The sequence below is a fragment of the Pristiophorus japonicus genome, chromosome 12 (assembly GCF_044704955.1).
Source record: "Pristiophorus japonicus isolate sPriJap1 chromosome 12, sPriJap1.hap1, whole genome shotgun sequence".
In the NCBI taxonomy this organism is placed as follows: Eukaryota; Metazoa; Chordata; class Chondrichthyes; family Pristiophoridae; genus Pristiophorus; species Pristiophorus japonicus.
The window spans coordinates 61,901,905-61,927,918 of NC_091988.1; the positions used below are offsets into that span (position 1 = coordinate 61,901,905).

The 26,014-nt window shown below is 42.9% G+C and overlaps 1 protein-coding gene across 2 annotated transcripts in view; it reads right to left on the minus strand.

The window, feature by feature from the left end:
• Window positions 1–7,571: 7,571 nt before the first annotated feature.
• The window catches only part of usp4 (ubiquitin specific peptidase 4 (proto-oncogene)), a 115,905-nt gene continuing 97,462 nt past the window's right edge, over window positions 7,572–26,014 (minus strand). For both annotated transcript variants that reach the window (XM_070895578.1, XM_070895576.1), the window contains 5 exons: window positions 24,287–24,402; window positions 16,638–16,787; window positions 12,065–12,168; window positions 11,876–11,964; window positions 7,572–8,482 (listed from right to left, as the gene is read on the minus strand). In XM_070895578.1, the coding sequence (XP_070751679.1) occupies window positions 8,342–8,482; window positions 11,876–11,964; window positions 12,065–12,168; window positions 16,638–16,787; window positions 24,287–24,402 (600 nt within the window). In that variant the 3' untranslated portion in view covers window positions 7,572–8,341. The remainder of the gene's footprint in view (window positions 8,483–11,875; window positions 11,965–12,064; window positions 12,169–16,637; window positions 16,788–24,286; window positions 24,403–26,014) is intronic.

The window sequence follows — 26,014 nt, forward strand, 5'->3', positions numbered from 1 at the left end:
GTCCTTATAACATTTCCGCTGTCCTCCTTTGGCTCGTTTACCATGAAGGAGCTCCGCATAAAGCATTTGCTTAGGGAGTCTCGTATCTGGCATGCAAACTATGTGGCCTGCCCAGTGAAGCTGATCGAGTGTGGTCAGTGCTTCAATACTGGGGATGTTAGCACAGTTGAGGACACTGATGTTGGTGCGCCTGTCCTCCCAGGGGATTTGCAGGATCTTGTGGAGACATCGTTGATGATATATCTCCAGTGACTTGAGGTGCCTTCTATACATCATCCATGCCTCAGATCCATACAGGAGGGCGGGTATTACTACAGCACTGTAGACCATGAGCTTGGTGGTAGATTTGAGGGCCTGGTCTTCAAACACTCTTTTCCTCAGACGGCCGAAGGCTGCACTGGCGCATTGGAGGCGATGCTGAATCTCCGCATTAATGTCTGCCTTTGTTGATAAGAGGCTCCCGAGATATGGGAAATGGTCCACGTTGTCCAGGGCCATGCCGTGGATCTTGATGATTGGAGGGCAGTGCTGTGCGGCGGTGACAGGCTGGTGGAGGACCTTTGTCTTACAGATGTTAAGCGTAAGGCCCATGCTTTCATATGCCTCAGTGAATACATTGACTATATCCTGGAGTTCAGCCTCTGAATGTGCACAGACGCAGGCGTCGTCCGCGTACTGTAGCTCAACGACAGAGGTTGGGGTGATCTTGGACCTGGCCTGGAGGCGGCGTAGATTAAACAGCTTCCCACTGATTCTGTAGTTTAGTTCCACTCCAGCGGAGAGCTTGTTGATTGTGAGGTGGAGCATGGCGGTGAGGAAGATTGAGAAGAGGGTTGAAGCGATGACGCAGTCCTGTTTGACCCCGGTCCGGACGTGGATTGGGTCTGTAATGGATCCGTTGGTAAGGATCACGGCCTGCATGTCATCGTGGAGCAGGCGAAGGATGTTGACAAACTTTTGGGGGCATTCGAAACGGAGGAGGAGGCTCCATAGACCCTCACGGTTGACAGTTTCAAAGGCCTTTGTAAGATCGAAAAAGGCCATGTATAAGGGCTGGCGCTGCTCCCTGCATTTTTCCTGCAACTGTCGCGCTGCAAAGATCATATCTGTTGTGCCCCATAGGAGATGAAATCTGCATTGTGATTCCAGGAGGAGCTCCTCAACCACAGGGAGAAGACGATTGAGGAGAACTCGAGTGACAACTTTCCCAGTGGCTGATAGCAGGGAGATTCCCCTATAGTTGCCCCAGTCAGACTTGTCCCCTTTTTAAAAAATGGTCACAATCACTGCATCTCTCAGATCTCCCGGCATGCTCGCCTCCTCCAGATGAGAGATGAGGTCATGTATCCGTGCCAACATCGCCTCTCCGCCATACTTTAGCGCCTCAGCAGGGATTCGATCCGCACCCGTAGCCTTGTTATTCTTGAGCTGTTTTATGGCTTTGCCTACCTCTTGCAACGTTGGAGTTTCAGTGAGTTGGTGGCGGGTCGCATGCTGCGGGATGGAGTCGACAACACTCGAGTCAAAGACAGAGTCTCGATTGAGGAGATCTTCAAAGTGCTCCTTCCAACGGGCCCTGACAGCCTCGGTGTCCTTGATGTGTTTCCCCGTTCTTGGCCAGGAGTGGGGTGGGGCCTTGGGAGTTTGGATCGTAGGTGGCCTTGACTGCAGCAAAGAATCCTCGCATATCGTGGCTGTCGGCCAGTTGTTGTATCTCCTGTGCTTTCTCCATCCACCACCTGTTCTTAAGGTTCTGGGTTTTTTGTTGGACCTGAGCCTTGAGCCGTCTGTAATGTTGTTTTGCAGCTCCCGAGTTGGGTTGTTGCTTGAGGCTCAGAAATGCTTTGCGCTTGTGATCTATTAGTTCTTCGATCTCCTGATCATTTTCATCAAACCAGTCCTGATGTTTTCTGGTTGAGTGACCAAGTGTCTCATCACAGGCACTGGTTATAGAGGCCTGGAGGGCAGATCAAGTGCTATGGGCATTCAGCATCTCAGGCCAGATTGGCTGTGAGGCGCTGGCTGTATAGGGCTCCCTTAGCTGGGTCTCTAAGTGCACCGGCATTAACTTTTTTGCGGAACTGCTTCTGCTGTCCCCTCTGCTTTGGCACAATGTTAATGTTGATGATGGATCGGATTAGTCCAGCAGTCGTCAGCTCCTGTCATGGCGCGGGTGATGCGCATATTCTTGCGATCCCTGGCTCGGACGATGACATAGTCAAGCAGGTGCCAGTGTTTGGAGCGAGGGTGTTGCCATGATGCCTTATATTTGTCCCTCTGTCGGAACAAGGTGTTGGTGATGAGGAGTTCATGTTCTAGACATTTTGTCAGGAGTAGGGTACTGCTGGAGTTGGCTTTCCCTACACCCTCTTTGCCAATCCCCAGAGGGCTGTGTCTTTTCCTACCCTGGCATTAAAATCACCCAGGAGGATCAATTTGTCACCAGTGGGGATGCCGGACTAGGATGTCTCGAGGTTGGAATAAAAACCCTCTTTAGCTTCATCCGTTGCATCGAGTGTAGGGGCATACGCACTGGTTCCGAGATAGGGTAATATGAAGTCATGAGGCGTTCGTTAACCTCACAGGGGGAATCTTTGAGGCGGTCGACCAACTCATTCTTGACGGCAAAGCCAACTCCATGAAGGCAGCGTTCTGCCTCTGGTTTCCCTTTCCAGAAGACATTATAACCTCCACCATGTTCCTTCAACTGGCCTTCCCCTGCCCACTGGGTCTCGCTTAGGGCGGCGATGTCAATGTCGAAACGTCTGAGTTCCCGGGCAACTATGGCGGTGCGGCGTTCCGGCCTGTTGCTGTTGGGATTGTCCATGAGGGTCCTGACGTTCCAGGTCCCGAACTTCATACTGACGAAGTGGAAGATGCCTGTACGTGAGTTCTTTTAACGTAGGGTGGCCACTGCACACTGGCAACCACACTGGCTTAGCTGAACAAGGTATTGGTCTAGTGGCAAGGGGGTCCAAGACAACTGGAGACCAGGCACAGCTCTATAAGCCCAATTGCCTATGGCGAAGTGTTGGTCGCAAGCTCGGTGCCGAGCAGTGCAATGATGGTAGCTGGAAAGTGACTTCCAAAGTTATTTAAAAAAATTAAAAGTTGATATTCTCAATTTATTTCAAAAGTTTCTAAGAGTTGTTAAAAAGTCTAAGATGTAAATCAATAATAGGTTATAAAAGTTTCCCCAGTTTAAAAAGTTTCTAAAGATTGTTAAAAAGTCAAGGATGTAGATCAATAATAGATGTTTTAAAAGTTCTCCCAAATTGTTTAAAAAGTTTAAACGTTAATTAAAAGTTTAAAAATGAATTAAAAGTTGGTTAGGAGTTTAAGACGTTGGGTTGAACACCGCCGCTGCAGTTCCTTCGGTCGGTTCGACGAACCTGGAGTCCCTTCGGCCGGTTCAGCACCGGCCCGGAGTCCCTTCCGTCGGTTGAACGCTGGCCTTGGAATCCCTTCGGCCGGTTCGACGTACCCGGAGTCCCTTCAGCTGGTTCCATGTTCCCCCAATCTATCAGCACCATAAACACCTGGTGCGCAACCACAGGGACAGGCGTGGGCAGGTGTGGAGTCCTTTCGGCTGGCGCGGGATCCCTTCGGCCCGGGACAGAAGCGGCCAGCGTGGGGTTCCTTCAATAACTGCAAGGTAACGTTTGTTATCCCGCTGGGGCTAGGGTGGGAAGCAGCAATTAGGATGGGAACAGTAAAGAGTTAAATTTGTTGTGAAGTTTTCAAGTACCACTGGTTAAGAAAAGGCACAACAAAATACTGAGATACATTTAAAATTGAGCCTCTTTAGAACTATTTTGGTGTTTTGAGATTTTTTTTGTGTTAATGTGACAGATCAATTGAAAGAATGTTTTTCATCAAAAGGACTCGCTAAATAAAATGTTAAATGTGGGTACTAACCAATGATGCCGACCTACAGTTCAAATGTATGCAAATTTGTAAAATCTGATCTTTAAAATAAATAAATAAAACTAAAAAGTTTGAAAACAATCTAAAAATGCCATTTTCTCTGATGAAAGACAGAAATGCCATTTGGGGAGACGAGATAAGATATGGAAGTAGCCTTGGAAATGATTTGCGAGAACTTGAATTGCGAGCACTTGTATGTCAAGGTAATTTATAAACTATCACTTGTTTTTGAATACAGGAAACCAGACAATCCTGGTCAGAATTACTACCAATGCATAACGTAAGAACATAAGAATTAGGAACTGGAGTAAGCCATCTAGCCTGCTCTGCCATTCAACAAGATCATGGCTGATCTGGCTGTGGACTCAGCTTCACTTACCCGCCCGCTCCCCATAACCCTTAATTCCCTTATTGGTTAAAAATCTATCTGTGACTTGAATACATTCAATGAGCTAGCCTCAACTGCTTCCTTGGGCAGAGAATTCCACAGATTCACAACCCTCTGGGAGAAGAAATACCTTCTCAACTCGGTTTTAAATTGGCTCCCCCGTATTTTGAGGCTGTGCCCCCTAGTTCTAGTCTCCCCGACCATTGGAAACAACCTCTCTGCCTCTATCTTGTCTATCCCTTTCATTATTTTAAATGTTTCTATAAGATCACCCCTCATCCTTCTGAACTCCAACGAGTAAAGACCCAGTCTACTCAATCTATCATCATAAGGTAACCCCCCATCTCCTGAATCAGCCTAGTGAATCATCTCTGTACCCCCTCCAAAGCTAGTATATCCTTCCTTAAGGTGACCAAAACTGCATGCAGTACCCTATACAGTTGCAGCAGGACCTCCCTGCTTTTGTACTCCATCCCTCTCGCAATGAAGGCCAACATTCCATTCGCCTTCCTGATTACCTGTTGCAATGAGGTTATGCGCCACACCAAATCGAACGACAGGATTAATGCCCTTATGAGCTAATGACTGGATGAGTAATGAAGTTACCCAAGGGGATAGTTACAGGAGGGGCAGAATTAGAACCATTACGAGGTAGAATCAGGAAGTATGTGATGGAATTGAGTGAGCAGTTGAAAGGTATGCGACAGGAGGTCTGAGAAAGACAGAGAAGACGAAGGGACAAATACCTCAGCTATAATCCCCGAGGTGGGGGCTAAGGTAATGGTTAAGGCAGATAAACCAGGATTCGCACCTAGGTGGAGCAGACCATATGAGGTGGTAATGAGGGGTGATCTTATAGAAACATTTAAAATAATGAAAGGGATAGACAAGATAGAGGCAGAGAGGTCGTTTCTACTGGTCGGGGAGACTAGAATTAGGGGGCACAGCCTCAAAATACGGGGGAAGCCAATTTAAAACCGAGTTGAGAAGGAATTTCTTCTCCCAGAGGGATGTGAATCTGTGGAATTCTCTGCCCAAGGAAGCAGTTGAGGCTAGCTCATTGAATGTATTCAAATCACAGCTAGATAGATTTTTAACCAATAAGGGAATTCAGGGTTCTGGGGAGCAGGCGGGTAAGTGGAGCTGAGTCCATGGCCAGAATGAGTCATGATCTTGTTGAATGGCGAAGCAGGCTCGAGGGGCTAGATGGCCTACTCCTGTTCCTAATTCTTATGTTCTTATATCAGTAGTGACACATGTGCATGTATAAATATGAAAGGTGGAGGCCGATAGAAACGTTGGTCCCAGCTGAAAGAATATAAGGGTACAGCTGATGGCGGAACCTAAGATACACCTTAGAGTATAAGGAGTGGAGGGAGCATTGATGGACTTTTTGGGGGATTAATATTTTCAATACTAGGGGTACTTGCCATAATGAAATGGATCTAGGAAAGGTCATGTCCAGAGAAATGGTGCCAATGATCTGGGAGAAGTAGAAATAGTAAGAATCTAACTAAAAACCTGGAATATCCAGGATGTATTTTATTAACAGAATGTATATAAACGTGATCACCACCGCCCTTATGATTCTACAAGGCTGCCCAGAAGCATATACCCACACCGGAGGGTACAACTACTAAGTAAAGCAGGCCCTAGGGGGCGGCGTCCGAGTCTCAGGAACGTTTATCTTGAAGCCACAAGATAATTGGGTAACACAATGTTACCTGAATATTGTAAACCAGGGGAATTAACCTCAGGAAAGCACGTGGTGGTTAAGCCTGGAACAGAAGTAATAGCATGTTGTCTGGACCCAAACAGGGTCACGGTCTTAGAGCCATCCTCGTTAAAAGCGATAGAATGGGTCATATGTCAGGAAGAAAGTGTTCAGGTCCAGCAGTGATGATTTATTGGCAAAAACCTATAGTCACGACCCCAGGACCAACAATTACGTGCTTCCTCCTTACTGAAGGTCCGCCAAGCGAGTTGGTGACGAGATCGGAGGGAATGTTATTTGACAATGTACAGCATGAAATGTTACCTATGCTCATAAATTTAACGGACCTATACCTGTCAGAAAAGTTTAGCCCCAAGACTAAAGCAGTGTACACGGTTGCTAGACACAATCCTGAGAAAAACTGTTATAGCACCCACTGTCGTGATCCTGAAGTAAAAAAAATAGCAAACTTTCATCAAGGTGGTTGATGTGAAAGAGCTAGTTTGTTATTTACATGTAGGACACAAAATTAAACTGCATGTGTGGGGTGGGGAAATAAAACGTGGCTGAGAAAGGAATGGCGATAACAGTTCTACCTGGGACTGATGTAATCATGAATGAAGTCAAATGGAATCTAAAATATGGCTGTTTTCAGCATTGTGTAGGGAGCTGGATACAGAACTTTACATTTTTAATACTGGACAATATCAATGCTATTGTACATCAGTAGGCACAATCCTGCAATATTCAGATTAAGCAGTGTTAAACAAGGCGGCAGGAAAAAAAAAAAAGAGTAAAAGGATGGATGGGGAAGGGCAGCAGGAGGATGTTGTTGGTTAATTCCCAGGTGACTGATGGGATTTGAAAGGATGAGCTTAATGGGGCAGATAGATCTGGACTGGCTCATGGGTGAAAATCAGCTGTCTCATTCCAGGAACACTTTAGATCCAAGACAACAAACCAACAGCATGGAAAGGTGGTTCTCAGTATCCCGGAAGTTACATTACAACTGGCTTCAATAGTTCGGGAGTACTGTGGTTCAGCCAGAATGCAGACAAGTGTACAGAAGGACACAAAGACGTTGGTGAAAAAAATTACAGCATTATCTGCAGGCAAATATTGACACTTATAATAGATTTTGCCATGGACAGAGACTGACAAGTTTTTTTTAATGCATTTTGTGATGGAATATTTAGACCCACTCAGTAATTTTAACATACAATAAATTGGTAGACTCAGGATAGTAGAGAATTGTGGGTGGACTTTAGAAAAACACATTTTCTAAATAATTTTCTCCAAATACTGCAAGAGGCCACAAAAGACTGAAAAATCAGTGTTTTCTATAGATGTCCCTGTTTGAAGTGCATAGCAGTTTTATTGCAATATATACTAACTGCTTTCCAATTTTTTGTTACAATCCAAAAAGAGGTCATATAATAAACTTTATAATAGCTCTTAATCATTTTTATCAAAGCTTGGTGTTCAAAAAAACACAAATTTGTTTCCACTGGAGTTTCAGTGAGCCCACACGACAGACAAGTCACAGCTCCAATCACCGGTCTTTATTTATGTAGAGATATGTATTAAAACCAGCCACTTACAAAGTGCTAGTTTGGGCAAAAAGACTAGAAGAAACTGATGTGAAATTTACATTACAATACATACCAGCAAGCCTCTGCTGGTTTGGATCAGTATCTTATCTGGGGGCAGGAAACCTTTGTTCCTGTGCCACCTATATTACAATATAATATTACAAATTTTAATAACCAAGTCACAGTAGCCAAACCACAAATAAACCAGTGCTCTGCTACAAATTTTATAATGCAAGATTTCCAGGTTAAGATGCAAGGTGTCATTCATGCAAAGAAATACCATTATACCAATATAAGGAAACAATAAAAGCAGTTTGTGACATAACTTAAAAATCCAAATTCGGTAGCCAATCAACTTGGGGGAACTGCAACCCTTTTCAAAAATAAACCAAACCAAAACCCTGATCTCAAATAGCAGATGAGAAAGAACTTCACTTAAAAATTTCCAAAGCAGTTTATTTTACAGTACAGTGACGTTCATTAATTCAGAGATCAGTAGATCCAGAACCAGAGCACGACTGAACAAGGATTAAGCAACTGTCATTTGTGTTCATCCAGTCACCCAGATCAGACCAATTTTGTTTTTAAAAAATTGGTGTTATCAAGAAGGTTCTCGCCCACTCTGCGACCCCCTGAAGGCAGCTGGTGCTGATGATATAGAGTAGCATAGTCCAAAAACAGTTGATATAATTTCTTGTTGGCAAATCATGCACTTCCAGCTTAGTTGGTGTCCATTTTGACCTCGTCATTTTTTCTATTGTCACCATTTTCTTCAACAGGAGTACTAAGGGAAGCAGACGGGCTGTTGTAATGACTATTGGGGTCTCTGCGCTGGTAGAAAAGAACATAAGCTGCTTTTGTCTAGGAAAAATAAAAATCAGTTAGTTACAGATATTTAGTTGGGGGAGGGGAGGTGCAGTGCACTGCAACACCATAAGAACATAAGAATTAGGAGCAGGAGTATGCCATTGGCCCCTGGAGCCTGCTCCGCCATTCAATATCATGGCTGATCTGATCTTGGCCTCAACTCCACTTCCCTGCCCGCTCCCCATAACCCTTCACTCCCTTATCATTCAAAAATCTGTCTATCTCCACCTTAAATATATTCAATGACCCAGTCTCCACAGTTCTCTGGGATAGAGAATTCCAAAGATTCATGACCCCCAGAAGAAATGCCTCCTCATTTCTGTTTTAAATGGGTGACCCCTTATTCTGAAACTATGCCCCCTAGAAACAAACAATATGACATTTGATGCTTCTTCCTCAAGGCCCCTTCCCAATCCGTTTCTTGATCCCAGTCAGGTCATTCTAAGAAAGCACTGTGCAGAGGTGAAGTGTTTTTCCATGGGGAGGGAACACTGCAGGAAGGATACAAGTGTATTGCTTCTACACATCTAGCAATTTTGAGGGGCTCAGGGGTTTGTAAGAGACAAATCTCTGGATAGTCAACATTATAATGAAAGCGGCAAGTAATGCTAGTTCTAAAAGTTGTGCTCTAAATTGCTATGTAAAATTAACATAGACCTCAAAGTGCCCAAATTCTGGGCAGGCAATGCTTAGTGGAGTCGAGTTGCTTCTGCACAAATAACACAGGGCAAGGTATTCCAAACTATAATTTCTAGTAGTTGGCTCAAGAGCTTGGAACTTGGAAGCCAGCTCCCTGCAGGGTGTACAATTTTTAAATAGGTGTCATGGGGCAATAGAATTTCATAGGCTCATACAGTATTTGTCTTTTAGCAATGTTTTCAGAACTACCATTTTGTATATTATTTTTCAATGGTGACAACGCGACAGTATTTTTAAAATGCTGACAGCTCATTTATAGAATTATGACAATGTATTTGGACATTTTCATAACACGAGGCAACAGATTTGTCCAAATATATAGGTAGGAATTTAAACTAATTCACCAAGAATGCAATAACATGGCTCTGTACATATTATTTCTCTCCTTTTAAGCACGACTCCTAGCTGAGAGACTAAGGAAGGAACATGCATCTCTTCTGAAGGCCATTACAATATTTACAAAATGGCAGGCAGCATTGCTTTATCCTGCTCCTGTGGGGAAACTTGGTTTCCATAGGATGGCAGCTTAAAATCCATGAAATCATCTTACAAGAGCTGTGATTCTTTATATTTCTCCAACTGCATTCTGCAAACTCAGCAATACAAGCTTACAAAACAGCATATTTGGAAGCCAATGTGCAGAAGAACATTTCAAATAAAAATATTTCCTTTGCTCTGTCCTGAATTAGGTGATCTCAGCAGGGGCAGGTGTGTTTCTGTGCCCTCGGGCTTGTGGATCACAGAGTTCCTGTTAACTGTCCTGTGACCCTTGACAGAAAGCACAGGTGTGGATGTTACGCAAGGTAAGGATCAGGCATGATACCCTTCATGTATGCAGCCACTCAGAAGAAGAATGGTTACGTGGCGAGGTACCAGAAGGCTTACAGGACTGGAACGCAACCCCACCAAAAAGGAAGCGTCTTCCGAAGAGAAAATTGGGAGGGGGCAGAGAAAAACAAAATATTTCCTACCTACTTTGTTTTATTTATCCAGGGCTCTGCTAATATTGCTTTATAAGTACGAGAAATGCACGCAACACAACAGTCTCACTCAGTCAGATTCTCCATTTGAGGAAAGCATCGATCACTCAATTGAATGGGTGGAAATTCACCATGTTAAGAACCATAGGTTTAAACTCAAGTACTACCCCCTGAATGTTAATGCACTGCACCACCTACACATTTTGCAAAGATCCAAAGTATAGGCAATAACTAGAGTTAATTGTCACAGAAATTCTTTGCACAAAAACCTCAAGTTGACATTGCAACACTTGTATAGCACCTTGAGGGAGTAGAGCATCGAAAGATGCTTCATGAGAAGGAAATTGAACTCCAAGTATAAATTAGGAGCAGATTTCGGGCAAGGTAGTGAAGGGGAGGTTGATTTTAAAGAGGATTTTGAAAATGGGCAAAGATAAAAGCGAAGAGGTTTAAAGGAAAATTATAGAGAGAGATAATCCAGGTGTTTGAAATTATGAAAGAATGGGACAGGCGAAATAGTAGACTGTTTCCAGTAGTTGAAGGATCAAAAATGAGGAGACATAGATTCAAGATGATATGCAAGCGATTTAGGCAAGAGAAACTTCTCACACAAAGTAGAGAGGCTGTGGAATTGACTTCAAGGGTTAGTGGTTGAGGCAAAAACTGTCAACATTCAAGATTAGATTAGGTAGGTGAATGAAGGAAAATGTGTTAAAGGAATATGGGAACATAGTGGGTAAATGTGATTAGAACTATTTGCTTGCATGAAGGGTAAATGCAGCCATGGACTGGTTGAGCCTGCTTCTATGTTGTAACGTCTATGTATGTGTAATTAGAGTGAGCAAGGCTAAAGATTCTGTCACTCACGGTAGAGAAAGGAACATTCACAATGGTCAGGTATCTGAAGAGCAGATTGTGGGAGCTTGGACGTGGGATCGGAACAGTTAGCAGAAGCAGAGTAGAGTGTAGCCATGGAGGGATCAATAGATGGTGGATGGGGTGCGAGTGCAGCTGGCAGAGGCCAGGGCAATTTGAATGGGTCTTAGTACAGTAGGATGCAGGCAGTAGGGGTTTGCTGGTTGAAGTTTCTGTCGGATGGAGCCCAGCAAGGTGAGTGTTTTGGAAGAAAAACAAAAGGTGGATGAAAGTTTCAAAATACCTACGGCCTGGTCCCCATCCTCCTCCTGCCCACCATCTGTGAAATGCCTTCTTGTTGGAATTTAGCAGTAAATCTCTTTACAAGAAAAAAAAATCACTATTGCTGCTGACAGCCCCATTTATGGGATAGTATTGCAGAACGACTTGGCAGCAATAATGACAATGTGAATTTACATAGTGTTGGTTATATATCAACTAGCGACGGGTAATAAATGCAACCTTGCCAGGATCGTCAACACCCCGATAACAATTTTAAAAAGCAAAACAATCCAAGGCATTTCACAGATGGTGGGCAGGAGGAGGATGGGGACCAGTCTGTAGGTATTTTGAATGTAGGGAGAAAGGGGTTTAGGAAGGAAGTTTCAGAGTATATGATCCCATGTGCAAAAGTCAAACTGTCCATATTTGTCAAATTGGTTTGTCTCCAGATTGTGGAACTAGACACACGATTGTTGCATGCAGTCAAACATTCACTCAATCTTATTCATTTACATATCAGAAATTCCCAAATTCCCATAATTTTCTCTGTACCGTAGCTAGTGCAACTTACTATAATTTGATCTTCTGACGCTCCTGATACACTGCTGTCATCAAAGTAATACCACTGTCCATCAATCTGATTTTTCGCATATGCAGTATCTGTTGGCAGAAAGTCAGAGTAAGTTATACTTTTTCGTACACAAGGATGTGTTAATATCCTTCAATTTTCAGCAAATAAACGTAAAGATAAGTTACTTACAATGGCCTCCTCCCATTCCTCCATAGTGGTTAGATACTGCAACAAGGTCATAGATGCAAGGACCTGCTTTGGGGTTGTAGACAAACTCAGACATGTTCAAATCCCTATAAAAACACATTTAATATTAGTGTTTCACAGTATATAGAAAATGCATTTACAGAGTCCCCAAATGCATTTCATCACTGGACCCATGCAATTGCCAAAACTACAGTACTTCCCAGGACTAACTTCCCTTTTGCAGAACAGAGGTCTTGAAGCAAGCCTATTGATAACTGTTTATTCATACCTCAATAACTTAATATTTTGTGACAAAAATTAACTTGGCAGAAAAGTTAGCAAACGAGATGACAGATCAACAGTGGAGAACTTTGAAACATTACAATGCACATGGAGTCAAAACTTGTACGCTCTTCAAGTTTCTACGTTCCCAAAGAATTTGATAACCCATCCTAAAACAGATGATGCCATTAGAAAAACATGGAGAGTAAAAAATTAACTGAATTAACCGAAGAACTTAAATGACAAAGTGCAGTTAGTTTTGTTTTATACTCTATAGTCGCAAGAAAATTCAACCCCCAACCCATTGAAAGCAACAAATACCATATGCATGGCAACTGCAGTCCAGATAAACAGACACCAGTGAATTGAGTGAGTACCAGACACCATTGAATCAATCAATTCAGAGCAGAAAATTAATAACTACAGTTGACGGCACAGCAGCAAATGAATAAATCATAGGCAGTCCCTCGAAATGAGGATGACTTGCTCCCTCGCCAAAAAAGGATGAGTTCACAGGTGTTTCAATGAGGAATCTAATATTCCAGGTCCCGAACTACATCGTGAAGGGTGGAAGATGCCTGTGCGTGGATTTTATTTATTTATTTATTTTTAAACGTGTGGTGGCCATTGTACACCAGCCACCACACAGACTTGACAGAGCTAGGTCTTGGTCCAGTGGCAAGGATTAACCAAGACAACTGGAGACCAGCTCTGCTGCACGAACCTAGTGCACACATATCGCAGTGTGGGCTGGCCCATGCTGCCCCTGGCAGATAAGCAAGCACACCAAATAAATGAATGTAGTAGTGGACACCAGCAAATCAATGAAATAGCAGGAACACCAAGTCAATAAGTTATTAGGACAGCAGGCATAGTGAATCATCAAATTCACAGAGCAATGGGCAGATACACAATGAATTAATGGGTACCAGAAAACTAATGAATTCAGAGAGCAGTGGGCTTTAGCTTAAAGAGCCTTTTAGCTTACTATGGTACTTAAAACAGTTAACAATGTGTATGGTGTGGTGAGTTTACATCTTCCTAAGCAGTCCGATATTTCAAAAGTGTATTAATGGCTTAGTCATTACAAAGAAGGGTCGCAATAAGGAAAGCAGCCAAGGAAGTGGTGAGGGGTACAGCTAAGTAGGGAAACTGCTAAAGATGATGGGGATTAGTGCAAGGCCTGAGGCAGTAGGCCAGCAAATACTCCACCACGGGAAGCAGGATTTGGCAGGGCTGATGACAAGAGGGTACTGCTGCAATGGCAAAAGGAGGTGCACTAGGTGCCTTGTTTATTTAAAAAAATAAAGGATGCCACAGTGCCAATGAGTAGTGTGCATAACTGCAGCTGACATAGCAAAACTGAATGGCAATACTGACATAGCAATTTACAATGGTAAACATTGATACAAAAGTACAACCAAAAATGACGATGTAGTAAGGTTTGTGTGAAGGAAGTGTTTAATACTACTAGTCAATTTCCCTTGCCTTTCCAGATGGGGAGTCAAGATCAAGTTGAGTTTTCTGGTTGAGAAGGGTTCTGAGCAGTGGATAATTAGGCAGGGCAGCCAGATATAATTCGGTCCCCATTTAAAATCTTACATTCTGTCCTTACTTCTATACAGATAGAAGTGTGCATAGACGCAAGATTTTTAATGTATATATAAATGATTTGGAATTGAGCATGAGGATCAAAATCAAAATGTGCCGATGACAAGAGTAGGGAGTTTTGGTATGCAGCAAGGAAGACAGGAGATCACTTCAGGAAGACTGACAGGTTAGCAGAATAAATAGGCAAATGATAGACACAATTAATATGGAGAAGTGTGGGTAATTAATTTTGGAAGCAATTGGATTACACACAATGGAAAGATTCTAAAGTGTGTGGATAAACAGAGACCTAGGGGTTAAATACGTAATTGTTTAAAAAGTGCAGGTACATTAAGCTATAAAAACAGGCCAACAACATTTTGGGTTTCATAACAGGGATAGTGTGCAAGAGCCAAGAGTTACATAGAATTTACAGCACAGAAACAGGCCATTTGGCTCAACTGGTCTATGCCAGAATACCGTGTACAGTGAATAAGGACGGACCATTTCCAGGGTTGCGGAGTTAATAATGAGAAGTCATTAATTTAAAAATGTCACTAAGAGACAGGAGTGTGGTTAGAAATTTCACGAGCTGTTGCAGTATAGAATGCTGCGCGACAGGGAGTAGATGAGACAGAGACCATTTTATCTTTAAAGGGGAAAATGGATATATATTTAAAGCAGAGGAAGGTTCAAGGCTAGAGGAGAGAGTAGGACTGTGGACCAATAGCTTTGGATTGCTCAGAGTTGGCACAGACATAATAGACTGAATGGATTCCTTCTATGCCACAGACTTGACTTGTTCTATTCAAGAATAAATGGATTATGAACTTAAATAGGGGAACATTGGCGTAGAACTTTATCTTTCCACTACTTTGCCACAGAATTTACTTTTCTGACAGTTTGAAGACCCAACATTATTTCCACTCAGTATTTATAATGGATAGCCCTTATGGTTCAGTCAATAAATGCTACAAGAGGTGCAGGATTAAGACAAGATCGATTCTAATTTTAGACTTTGTTGAGTTTGCCGATATCAACTGTTGTAGAGAGTAGAAATATATATATAGACTTAGGCATTAGGCACCTGCTGGATATTTAAAACTCACATAAGCTTAAATGGACACACACATAAAATGGCTGCCCAGGTAGTCAAGCTGTGAACTGTTGAACGTTCACTGACCGAGCAATAACCCTGTGAGGCCCACTGTAGGAATGCCTGGGATGAGGGAAGACAGAGATAAGAAGGAAACCATCTCCTGTGAACAAGGTCATAAACCAATTAATTCCCCAGGAAGAAAGATAAGAGGGAAACCATCTCCTGTAAACAAGGTTATAAACCAATTATTTCTCCCAGATGAAAGAATTAGGGAGAGAACCTATAAAGTCATCGATCAGCCCAAGCTGACAATAACCGAACATATGGTTCCCTGGATACGAGGGGAATTCTATTGGGTTAAAATAACCTATATGTAATCTATAATCATTGTGATTGGCTTGTGTCCAGCCGTGATGGGCTGTGTAGCTGTAGTAAACTGTTTTGTAACTGTTGTGAAACATATAAAGGTGCATGTAATCCTTTGTTCTGTGGAGAGAAACCTGGATACGGTCCTGAGTTTTTCCTCCCCGCTGAGCGTTATTAAAGGCCGCCAGGCGTTGGAACCGACTCTGAGTGTTGAGTGATTCTTCAGAGAAAACACTAACGCTAACACAACTATGCAGGAATAACAATTTGAATTTATATAGCACCTTTAACATGAAAAAATGTGCCAAGGTACTTTCACAGAGCTAAGCAGACAAAAATGAATGTTGAGCCAAAGGAGATATTAGCAGGGGTGACCAAGAGATTGATGAGATGGATTTTAAAAATGATTTTAAGTGGAAGGGTTCAAGTGAAGAATTCCAGAACTTGGGGCTTAGATGGCTGAAGGCATGGATATCAACCAGGAGATGAAGGGGACAGAGGATGCAGAAGAGGCCAGAATTGGAGGAGATGCAGGTTGATGCCTGAAAATGTAATATTCTTCCCTTTCACTGATCAAATGAGATAGTAACGTAATGTGCGGTAAGGTACTGATCCAGACCAACTGGGATCATCTGTTCTTTTCAATTTAATATTCCACTTTCTGTTGAGTTTGTGTTACAAAACACCACCAAGAGGCTGTAACTGCAATACAATCTGCTCTGTTTATGCAACACCCTTTTTTGGTTGTCTTCATGAATTGTTGTTGAACAATTATGCAGGCCAGTAAATGGGGAAACAGCATTCGTGGCCTGCATGAGCAGGCGAAAATGTTGGCCATAAAAACATTTTCTGTTGCCCTGGGGTGGTTAAATGAGTTGCATGTCTTCTGGAAGCAGCAACGCTAAGGTAAATACATCAACGAAGGCTGGCCCATTAAACAGAGTGTTCTTCAAAATCAGTTTCCCCTCCATGCCCTATTTTTGGATCAACACCATTCACATTAATAGATCAGGCAGTTGACAGGTTGTTAAGAATTATAAATTGAGATCCCACAACCTGATACTCCAGTGCATTGTACATTGGTGTGGAGGACCTGTGGTCCAGGATTTCAGAACAGAAATTTTAATTGTTTTTGTTGGAAAAAAACACTTGGGAGTAATTTACAATTAATGCTCCAACACACCATAGAACAAGGCAGCCTACAATTACTTCAAACGTTTCAAAGTAATATGCTCTCACCTTATAGGAAACTCCACTAAAGTGTCAAGTTTATCTCTCCAATATCTATTATATGAGAAACGCTTCAGATGTACTACGAGGATCTTTGGTAATGACCACAAGTCAAACTTCTTAGTGGCCTGCTGGTGCTTTTTACAAATAGGACAGTACCTGTGGAGACAAGTAGTAGAAAGATATTAACATACCATATTTCCTGAAGGATACATTTAATCTGATACAGAAACTGATCAGTACACAGGATATTAAAGTTAATGATGATTTTTTTGACTCACTACCCCCCACTTTTTTTCTTCTTCAGTACTCCTCGCCTGATCCTGTTGACTCCTTTCTAGGATAGTTTCAGTGGCATTCTCCATTACCTTACAAAGTGCAGATTCTGGCTGTATAGCCAGAATAGTGTCCATCAGTTGGGAGGGAGTGGCCTTAGGAATCCTCAACATTGACTCCAGATCCCATGAAGTCTCATGGCTTCAAGTCAAGCATGGGCAAGGAAACCTCCTGCTAATTACCACCTACTGCCCCCACTCAGCTGAGGAATCAGTACTGCTCCATGTTGAGCACCACTTGGAAGAAGCAGGGGGTAGCGAGGGCACTCCCAGAATGTACTCTGGGTGGGTGACTTCAATATCCATCACTAAGAGTGGCTTGGTAGCACCACTACTGACCGAGCTGGCCGATTCCTGAAGGACATAGCTGCCAGTCAAGGACTGTGGCAGGTGGTGAGAGAACCAACGAGAGAAAAACCTACTTTACCTCTTGTCCTCACCAATCTACCTGTCGCAGATGCATCTGCCCATGACAGCATTGGGAGCAGTGACCTTGTGGCGACGAAGACCCGTCTTCACACTGAAGTCACACTCCATCGTGTTGTGGGGCACTACTACTGTGCCAAATGGGAAACAGCATAGTATAGACAGAACTAAATGATCCCACAATCAACGGATCAGATCAAAGCTCTGCAGTCCTGCAACATCCAGTCGTGAATGGTAGTGGACAATTAAACAACTAATGGGAGGAGGAGGCTCCATGAATATCCTCATCCTCAATGATGGCGGAGCCCAGCACGCAAGTGCAAAAGACAAGGCTGAAGCGTTTGCAAACATCTTGAGCCAGAAGTGCCGAGTGGATGATCCATCTCAGCCTCCTCTTGGAAGTCCCCACCATCACAGACGCCAATCTTCAGCCAATTCGATTCACTCCACGTGATATCAAGAAACAGCTGAGCGCACTGTATACAGCAATGGCTATGGATCCTGACAACATTCCAGCTGTCGTGCTGAAGACTTGTGCTCCAGAACTAGCTTCTAACCAAGCTGTTCCAGTACAGCTACAACACTGGCGTCTACCCAACAATGTTGCAAACTTCCCAGGTATGTCCTGTCCACAAAAAGCAAGACAAATCAAATCTGGCCAATTGCCACCCCATAGGTCTACTCTCAATCATCAGCAAAGTGATGGAAGATGTCGTCGACAGTGCTATCAAGCGGCACTTACCAATGCTCCATTTGGGTTCTGCCATGACCACTCGGCTCCAGACCTCATTACAGCCTTGGTCCAAACATGGAAAAATTAGCTGAATTCCAGAGTTGAGGTGAGAGTGACTGCCCTTGACACCAAGGCAGCATTTGACCGAGTGTGGCATCAAGGAGCCCTAGTAAAATGGATGCATTTATTTGTAACACATAAGGTTCTGATTGGGTCCCCTTGATCACAAGACTTGATTGCTGATTGGTCCCCTTGGGGAATAAGGCACACCTAGCAGTTTCTCTGGAACGTGTAATTAGATCCTGCCTCTCTACGTAATCAGTTACTTTGAACATAAGAAATAGCAGCAGGAGTAGGCCATTAGGCCCCTCGAGCCTGCTCCACCATATAATAAGATCATTGCTGATCTGATCATGAACTCAGCTCCACTTCCATGCCCTGCAAAGTGTAATTCGAGCCATTCTGACTGCCAGACTCCAGACAGAATAGAGCTCACACAGAACAGGGCTCACCCTTGCGGGTTAAGAACTTCTCCCCCCCCCCCCCCCCAACCCAAAAACAAGTTCCTGCCCCCATTCCCCCCCCAAACAAGTTCCTGCCCCCATCCCTCACTGCCCAAGTGCCTGACCTTCCCCCCCACAGCCCAAGTTTGAGACATTCTCCCCTCCCACCCCAAGTTCCTCCTGCCCCCGGCCATAGTTAGGGCATTGTGTGTGGGTCACGGATTGTTAACATGTTTATTGGGTATGAAGTGAATAGTGACAATGAAATATATTCAAGTGAGGAGGAAAGGGTGCAAGAGAAAAGATAGCCATCCGTGGCTAACAAAAAATAAAGGACAGTATCCAATTAAAAACAAGGGCATACAAAGTGGCCAAAACTACTGGGAGGACAGAAGACTGGGAAGCTTTTAAAAGCCAGCAAAGAACTAAAAAAATGATTAAGGGAAGATAGACTATGAAAGTAAACTAGCACAAAATATAAAAACAGACAGAAAGAGTTTCTATTAGGTATATAAAAAGGAAGAGTGGCTAAAGTAAATGTTGGCCCCTTAGAGGATGAGACCGGGGAACTAGTAATGGGGAACATGGAGATGGCAGAAACTCTGAACAAATATTTTGTATCAGTCTTTACGGTAGAGGACACTAACAATATTCCGACATTGCATCGTCAAGGGGCTATGGGGGGGGAGGAACTTAACACAATCACAATCACTAAGGAGGTGGTACTCAGTAAGATAATGGGACTAAAGGTAGATAAATCCCTTGGACTTGATGGCTTGCATCCTAGGGTCTTAAGAGAATTGGCGGCAGGGATTGTGGATGCATTGGTTATAATTTACCAAAATTCCCTGGATTCTGGGGAGGTCCAGCAGACTGTAAAACTGCAAATGTAATGATGGTATTTAAAAAAGGAAGCAGATAAAAAGCAGGAAACTATCGACCAGTTAGCCCAACATCTGTGGTTGGGAAAATGTTGGAGTCCATTATTAAAGAAGCAGTAGCAGGACATTTGGAAAAGCAAAATTCGGTCAGGCAGAGTCAGCATGGATTTATGAAGGGGACGTCATGTTTGACAAATTTGCTGGAGTTCTTTGAGGATGTAACGAACAGGGTGGATAAAGGGGAACCAGTGGATGTGGTGTATTTGGACTTCCAGAAGGCATTTGACAAGATGCCACATAAAAGGTTACTGCACAAGATAAAAGTTCACGGGGTTGGGAGTAATATATTAGCATGGATAGAGGATTGGCTAACTAACAGAAAACAGAGTCGGGATAAATGGTTCATTCTCTGGATGGTAACCAGTAACTAGTGGGGTGCCGCAGGGATCAGTGCTGGGACCCCAACTATTTACAATCAAGATTAACGACTTGGAGGAAGGGACTAGCCAAGTTTGTTGACGATACAAAGATGGGAGGAAAAGCAATGTGTGAGGAGGACACAAAAAAATCTGCAAAAGGACAGGCAGGCTAAGTGAATGGGGAAAAATTTGGCAGATGGAGTATAATGTTGGAAAGTGTGAGGTTATGCACTTTGGCAGAAAAAAAAATCAAAGAGCAAGTTATTATTTAAATGGAGAAAGATTGCACAGTGCCGCAGTACAGCTGGGACCTGGGGGTACTTGTGCATGAAACACAAAAGGATAGTATGCAGGTACAGCAAGTGATCAGGAAGGCCAATGGAATCTTGGCCTTTATTGCAAAGGGGATGGAGTATAAAAGCAGGGAAGTCTTGCTACAACTATACAAGGTATTGGTGAGGCCACACCTGGAATACCGCGTGCAGTTTTGGTTTCCATATTTACGAAAGGATATACTTGCTTTGGAGGCAGTTCAGAGAAAGTTCACTAGGTTGATTACGGGGATGAGGGGGTTGACTTATGAGGAAAGGTTGAGTAGGTTGGGCCTCTACTGATTGGAGTTCAGAAGAATCTTATCGAAACGTATACGATTATGAGGGGGCTTGACAAGGTGGATGCAGAGAGGATGTTTCCACTGATGGGGGAGACTAGAACTAGAGGGCACGATCTTAGAATAAGGGATCTTAAAACAGAAATGAGGAGGAATTTCTTCTGAGGGTTGTAAATCTGTGGAATTTGCTGCCTCGGAGAGCTGTGGAAGCTGGGACATTGAATATATTTAAGACAGAAATAGACAGTTTCTTGAGTGATAAGGGGATAAGGGGTTATGGGGAGTGGGCGGGAAAGTGGAGCTGAGTCTATGATCAGATCAGCCATTATCTTATTGAATGGCGGAGCAGGCTCGAGGGGCCGTATGGTCTACTCCTGTTCCTATTTCTTATGTTCTTATGTAATGTCGTGACTTCTGGATTTTGGCCAGTCTAACGATGCACTTGTTATACATGCACCGAGCTTTCCGAGAAATAAACTAGGTGTAGGGGAGGAGAGGACAGTGGGGCTGGTTGGAAGCACGTGATCCATCTTATGATCTGGATCACGTTCTCGCTTATAAATGGTAGTGTTCAGTTCCATTCGCAACTCCTCAGATAATAAAGCACTCCATGCCCAAATGCAGCAAGACCTGGATGATATTCAGGCTTGGGCTGTTAAGTGACAAGTAACATTCGTGCCACACAAGTGCCAGGCAATGACTATCTCCAACAAACGAGTGTCCAAACACCACCCCTTGACATTCAACGGCATTACCATTGCCGAATTCCCCCACCATCAACATCCCGGGGGTCACCATTGATCTGAAACGTAACTGGACCAGCCACATAGATACTGTGGCAATAAGAGCAGGTCAGAGGCTAGGTATTCTGCGGCAAGTGTCTCACCCCGACTCCCCAAAGCCTTTCCACCATCTACAAGGCACAAGTCAGGAGTGTAATGGAATACTTTCCACTTGCCTGGATGAGTGCTGCATCAACACAAGAAGCTTGACACCATCCAGGACAAAGCAGCCCACTTGATTTGCAACCCATCTACCACCATAAACATTCAGTCCCTCCAGCACCAGCACAATGTGTCTGCAGTGTGTACCATCTACAAGATGCACGGCAGCAATTCACCAAGGCTTCTTCGGCAGCACCTCTCAAACCCGGGACCTCTGCCAGCTAGAGGGGCAAGGGCAGCAGGCGCATGGGAACACCATCATCTGCAAGTTCCCTTCCACATTACACACCATCCTGACTTAGAAATATATTGCCGTTCCTTCATCATCGCTGGGTCAAAATCCTGGAACTCCCTCCTTAATAGCACTGTGGGAATACCTTCACAAGGACTGCAACAGTTCAAGGCGGCGGCTCACCACCACCTTCCCAAGGGCAATTGGGGATGGGCAATAAATGCTGGCCTTGCCAGCGAAGCCCACATACCAGGAACGTATATGTAAAAAAAAATGTCAGGTGCCTATTTGATCCTGGGAGGCATTGCATCCAAGCCCAATCCTGTCCTCACTCAATATTCTACCAGGAGTCACTGGGTAGTAATCTACAATATAGATCAGAGCAGATTCTCCCTTGCTTACCCAGGGAACTGTCAACTGTTGCTCTCTTACTGCTGTCCTGATTGCAACCAGTTACTCGGCATTGATCAGGACACGTTGCCACTCCATATCCATGCCTGGACTAGCTGACCCACCATGAGAACTTGCCTGCAGTTTGATGACTGCAGTATTGTTAGAGACAGAAATTCTCTTTCACCTCCCCAATAGGTATTTATTTTCATCTTTAGTTCCATCCATACATTTGCCAACTGAAATGCAGATAGGCAACCAGATTCAATTACAATGCTCTTCAGCAGTGGCTACTCTAATTTATTTTTTGGATTTCCTTTTCTGTAAGAAAGTTTTTTTTTCTATCAAATAGATTGGGAATTTTGTGTGTTGGAAACTACAGGCGTGAACTGGTGTCCAAATACTCATTTGTTTCCAGCCAAGACAGTAGGATGTTTTGATCCTTGACAGTATCTGAAGACAACTCTGGCATGGAAAGTTGGACATTGCAGAATTCCCATCCTTAAGAATGGAAAATGATAATTTCCTCCAAAAGTACAATAACTTGGATGATAAATAATGAAACTCAACTGAGGTAAACAAGGGCAGCTTTTCCATAATTCTAGATTTAAACAATTGTGGAAATGACAAATGCAGTGAGTATTAAGCAATTAGCCCATGCACATAGCAGAACGTTTCCCATAACTAGATGAAGAGAATGACCTTGCACAAAGATGATTGAATGATGTCCTGAATGACTAACTGTTGCCAGCTGGAAATCCGGCAATCAAAGTCGAGATATATGACCGTCTTATGCCAGACACATTGCAGAATCCCACTATCCTGAATGGTGCATTCGTGTTTCCACAACAGACTTCACTGACTGGATTGATAAAATAGTTGCTCTGATTAAGACTTCATAGCAGGCTGCCAACAGTCAATGTCTGTTTATAATAAACACTGGAAACATGTTGCTATTAATTTACCAAGTTCCTCTCCTTCCCATGAACATTAACAAGTTCAAATGCCAGCCAAGATTAGGTTTTGAACTGTCAACATCCTGGATCAGAAGACAGTAACTTACTCTTACTCTCTAAGGAATTCTCTACTTCAAATTGCATTCTATGGACAGCTATGTTTTACAATGCTCTGCATTTACAGTGCATTCTCTATATTTCTAAGTTAGTTGTGATAGTGCAGAATTCATGGAAGGCTGCCGAAAGCATTACATTTGAAAGTTTTAATTTGTACTATGATTGTTGTTTCTGCTTTAAATAAAGAAACTTGAAAAAGATATAAAGACCCAGAAAATAGATATAAGTTAAAATTTAAAACAGAGAAAACTAATCGGCAAACTGGCTTTTCATCTTTGGGACTAAGAGTCAAATTTAGCCCAGACAGATGGGCTAGGTCTTTTTTGTCTATTGGTTGTAAGGGTCCTTCCTATATGAAGGAGTTTCAGCAGTTTTGAGCAAGTTCCTAATTTGGCACCAATTGGCAATCTCACTCAAGCGAGGCACTGGGTGGTGACCGGTTAAGGGAAATTGAACAAAATAAAAATGTCACACTGATGAGGTAGGCGTTGCTCTTCAGAGATTGGGGCTGAGTGGGTCAGAATAGAATAAGCTTTCCTGATCCTCTGGCTGTGCTATACCTGATGTGGGATACTAACTGCCAGAGATGAGAAGTATACCATCCTTAGCACCAACATCCTTCACCTTGATGAGCAGAGAAATGAAGATGACAAAAGATTCATAAAAGCTCTTGTCTAAATGATTTTTAACAAGTTACATAATGCAATTATAATAATTTAATGTGAAAGACATGACAACAGTAAACCTTATCTAAGATAGCATAAATGTGTTGCAGCTTTCAGTATACAGTAAACTTGCATCCACACAACAGCTCGACATAAAAATGCTATCCAATTATGATGGTCTAGTAGACCAATGATGGTTCCATTAGATGGTTGAGTGAAGTCTCTGCTGCAATTATTTGAATGCCTTTGTGCTAAGCTACAAAGCTTGCCCCTCAACTGATTACAAGCTGCACTTGAACTCAGATTTGAACCACCATACCCCAGTAGCTGAAATGTCACAGCACTCAAGTACAAAAACACTGGGGAAAGACTAGAAGGGATGGTGGTAAGATTTTTTTTTTTTAAAAAAGAGGGGAAAAAAAAAAATCAGCTGAAGTGCATACTAACCAAAGATCATGCTCTCCCAAGGTTTCCATTGTTGTAAACAAATCTATACACTCTCTCAATGCCACAGAGCTTCTCTTCTTCTGAGGCTGCGACATACTTTCATGCTTTTCGTATGCCTGGATATAACAAGAAGTGGTAAATTATTCTAATTTCACAACATATTTTATAAAATTCTTCAGTCCAAATTTTCTAGGTGAACGTGAACAATATTACAAAGAAATGAGATCACCGTATTAAATTATGAAAGCAAATCGTGAATAGTTAACAGCCACCGAATCCAACTATTATTTGCACTTATTTTGAAGTTTCCCCAACGACCTCACAGGATCCATTTTATAGCCAATAGCTGTAGATTGTTAACCTGATCACTGCCAGTTTGGGGAGGAGGGAGTCTTGCAAGCACCAAGAGCAATTCAACCAGTAACCCTCAACCGTACAATCCTTCATTGTAAGATGTGCCTGACCTTCACTAAGCAACTCATTTTTTTCAAATTAAAAAACCACAATGAAGAGCTGAGGCCCATAGTGCAGGTCACCACGACTGTCGAAGCTATAAGAGAAGACAAATCCAAAACTGGGATTGTAAGCCTTAAAAACAGACCTGGCTGTGTGCAGCTCGGCTGCCAAATTTGCCCACAAAACAGCACTTCAACAGAAATTAATTGGCTGTAAAGCACTTTGGGACACCTCAGGATGTGAAAGATGCTATATGAAGGCACATTTGTCATTATTTTCTATACCTATAAAGTGTGACAATATCAAGAAATATTTCACAACTCTCAATATATATTGCTGCATGTGGTTGCCTGCTAATCATATGTAGTTCATACCCATATCCTCCTTATTTATTTTAGATTACGGATACAAGTTGTCATTTAAAGGCTACTAATAGTACAGAATCAGAGAATCAATTTCTGCCACTCATCAGCATCAGGAATGGAAAGGCTACCAATCAGTTCTTTGAGTAGCTAATGGATGACAGCTGATGAGGGATATAGACCTCCACAGACTCAAAACATTTCTCTTTCCCTGTAAAAATCTGCAAATTAAGTTAAGCAGGCGAAGAGAGAATTTCTTTCTTTCTCTTAATCATTAAATTTTTTGCACTGAAGCCCATAGAGCACCACAACTGTCTTTGATGCTTTAAGGTTGACTAGATATTAATTTGCAAGTGATACAACTTCTTTGATTTTGATAATTGCACCAGAAATATTTTTTCAATGTTCAAGTCGACTATTTATTAGTGACTTGTTGGATAATTGCCCAATAGGTGGACCACACAGTTTTGGTTTATATATATTCAGAATTTGAGAGAATGTGAATTAGTAACAAAAACTCCTGTGTTTTTACCATGGATCAAGATAAAATGGCAATGGCAATGTCAAGTCATAGAAGTTGTTTCTTTTCAAATGCAAACATGGCTGTGATTACAAGCACCATTTCATTGATTCATTTTGATCATTGGTGATCCGGCTTACTAGAATAGCATAGTTGAAACAGTTCTTTAAACAGTGAGCCTGGATGCCCATATGCCTGTGGCTCAAAGACTGGTGTGGGAGAAATGGGTTTTGGTTCGTGGGATACTGGCACCGGTACTGGGGTAAGAGGGATCTGTTCCGTGCGGACGAGCTCCACTTAGATCGTGCTGGGACTAGGGTCCTGGCGAATCGAATAACTAGGGCTGTAGAGCGGGCTTTAAACTAATTAGTGGGAGGTTAGGTTCAGGTG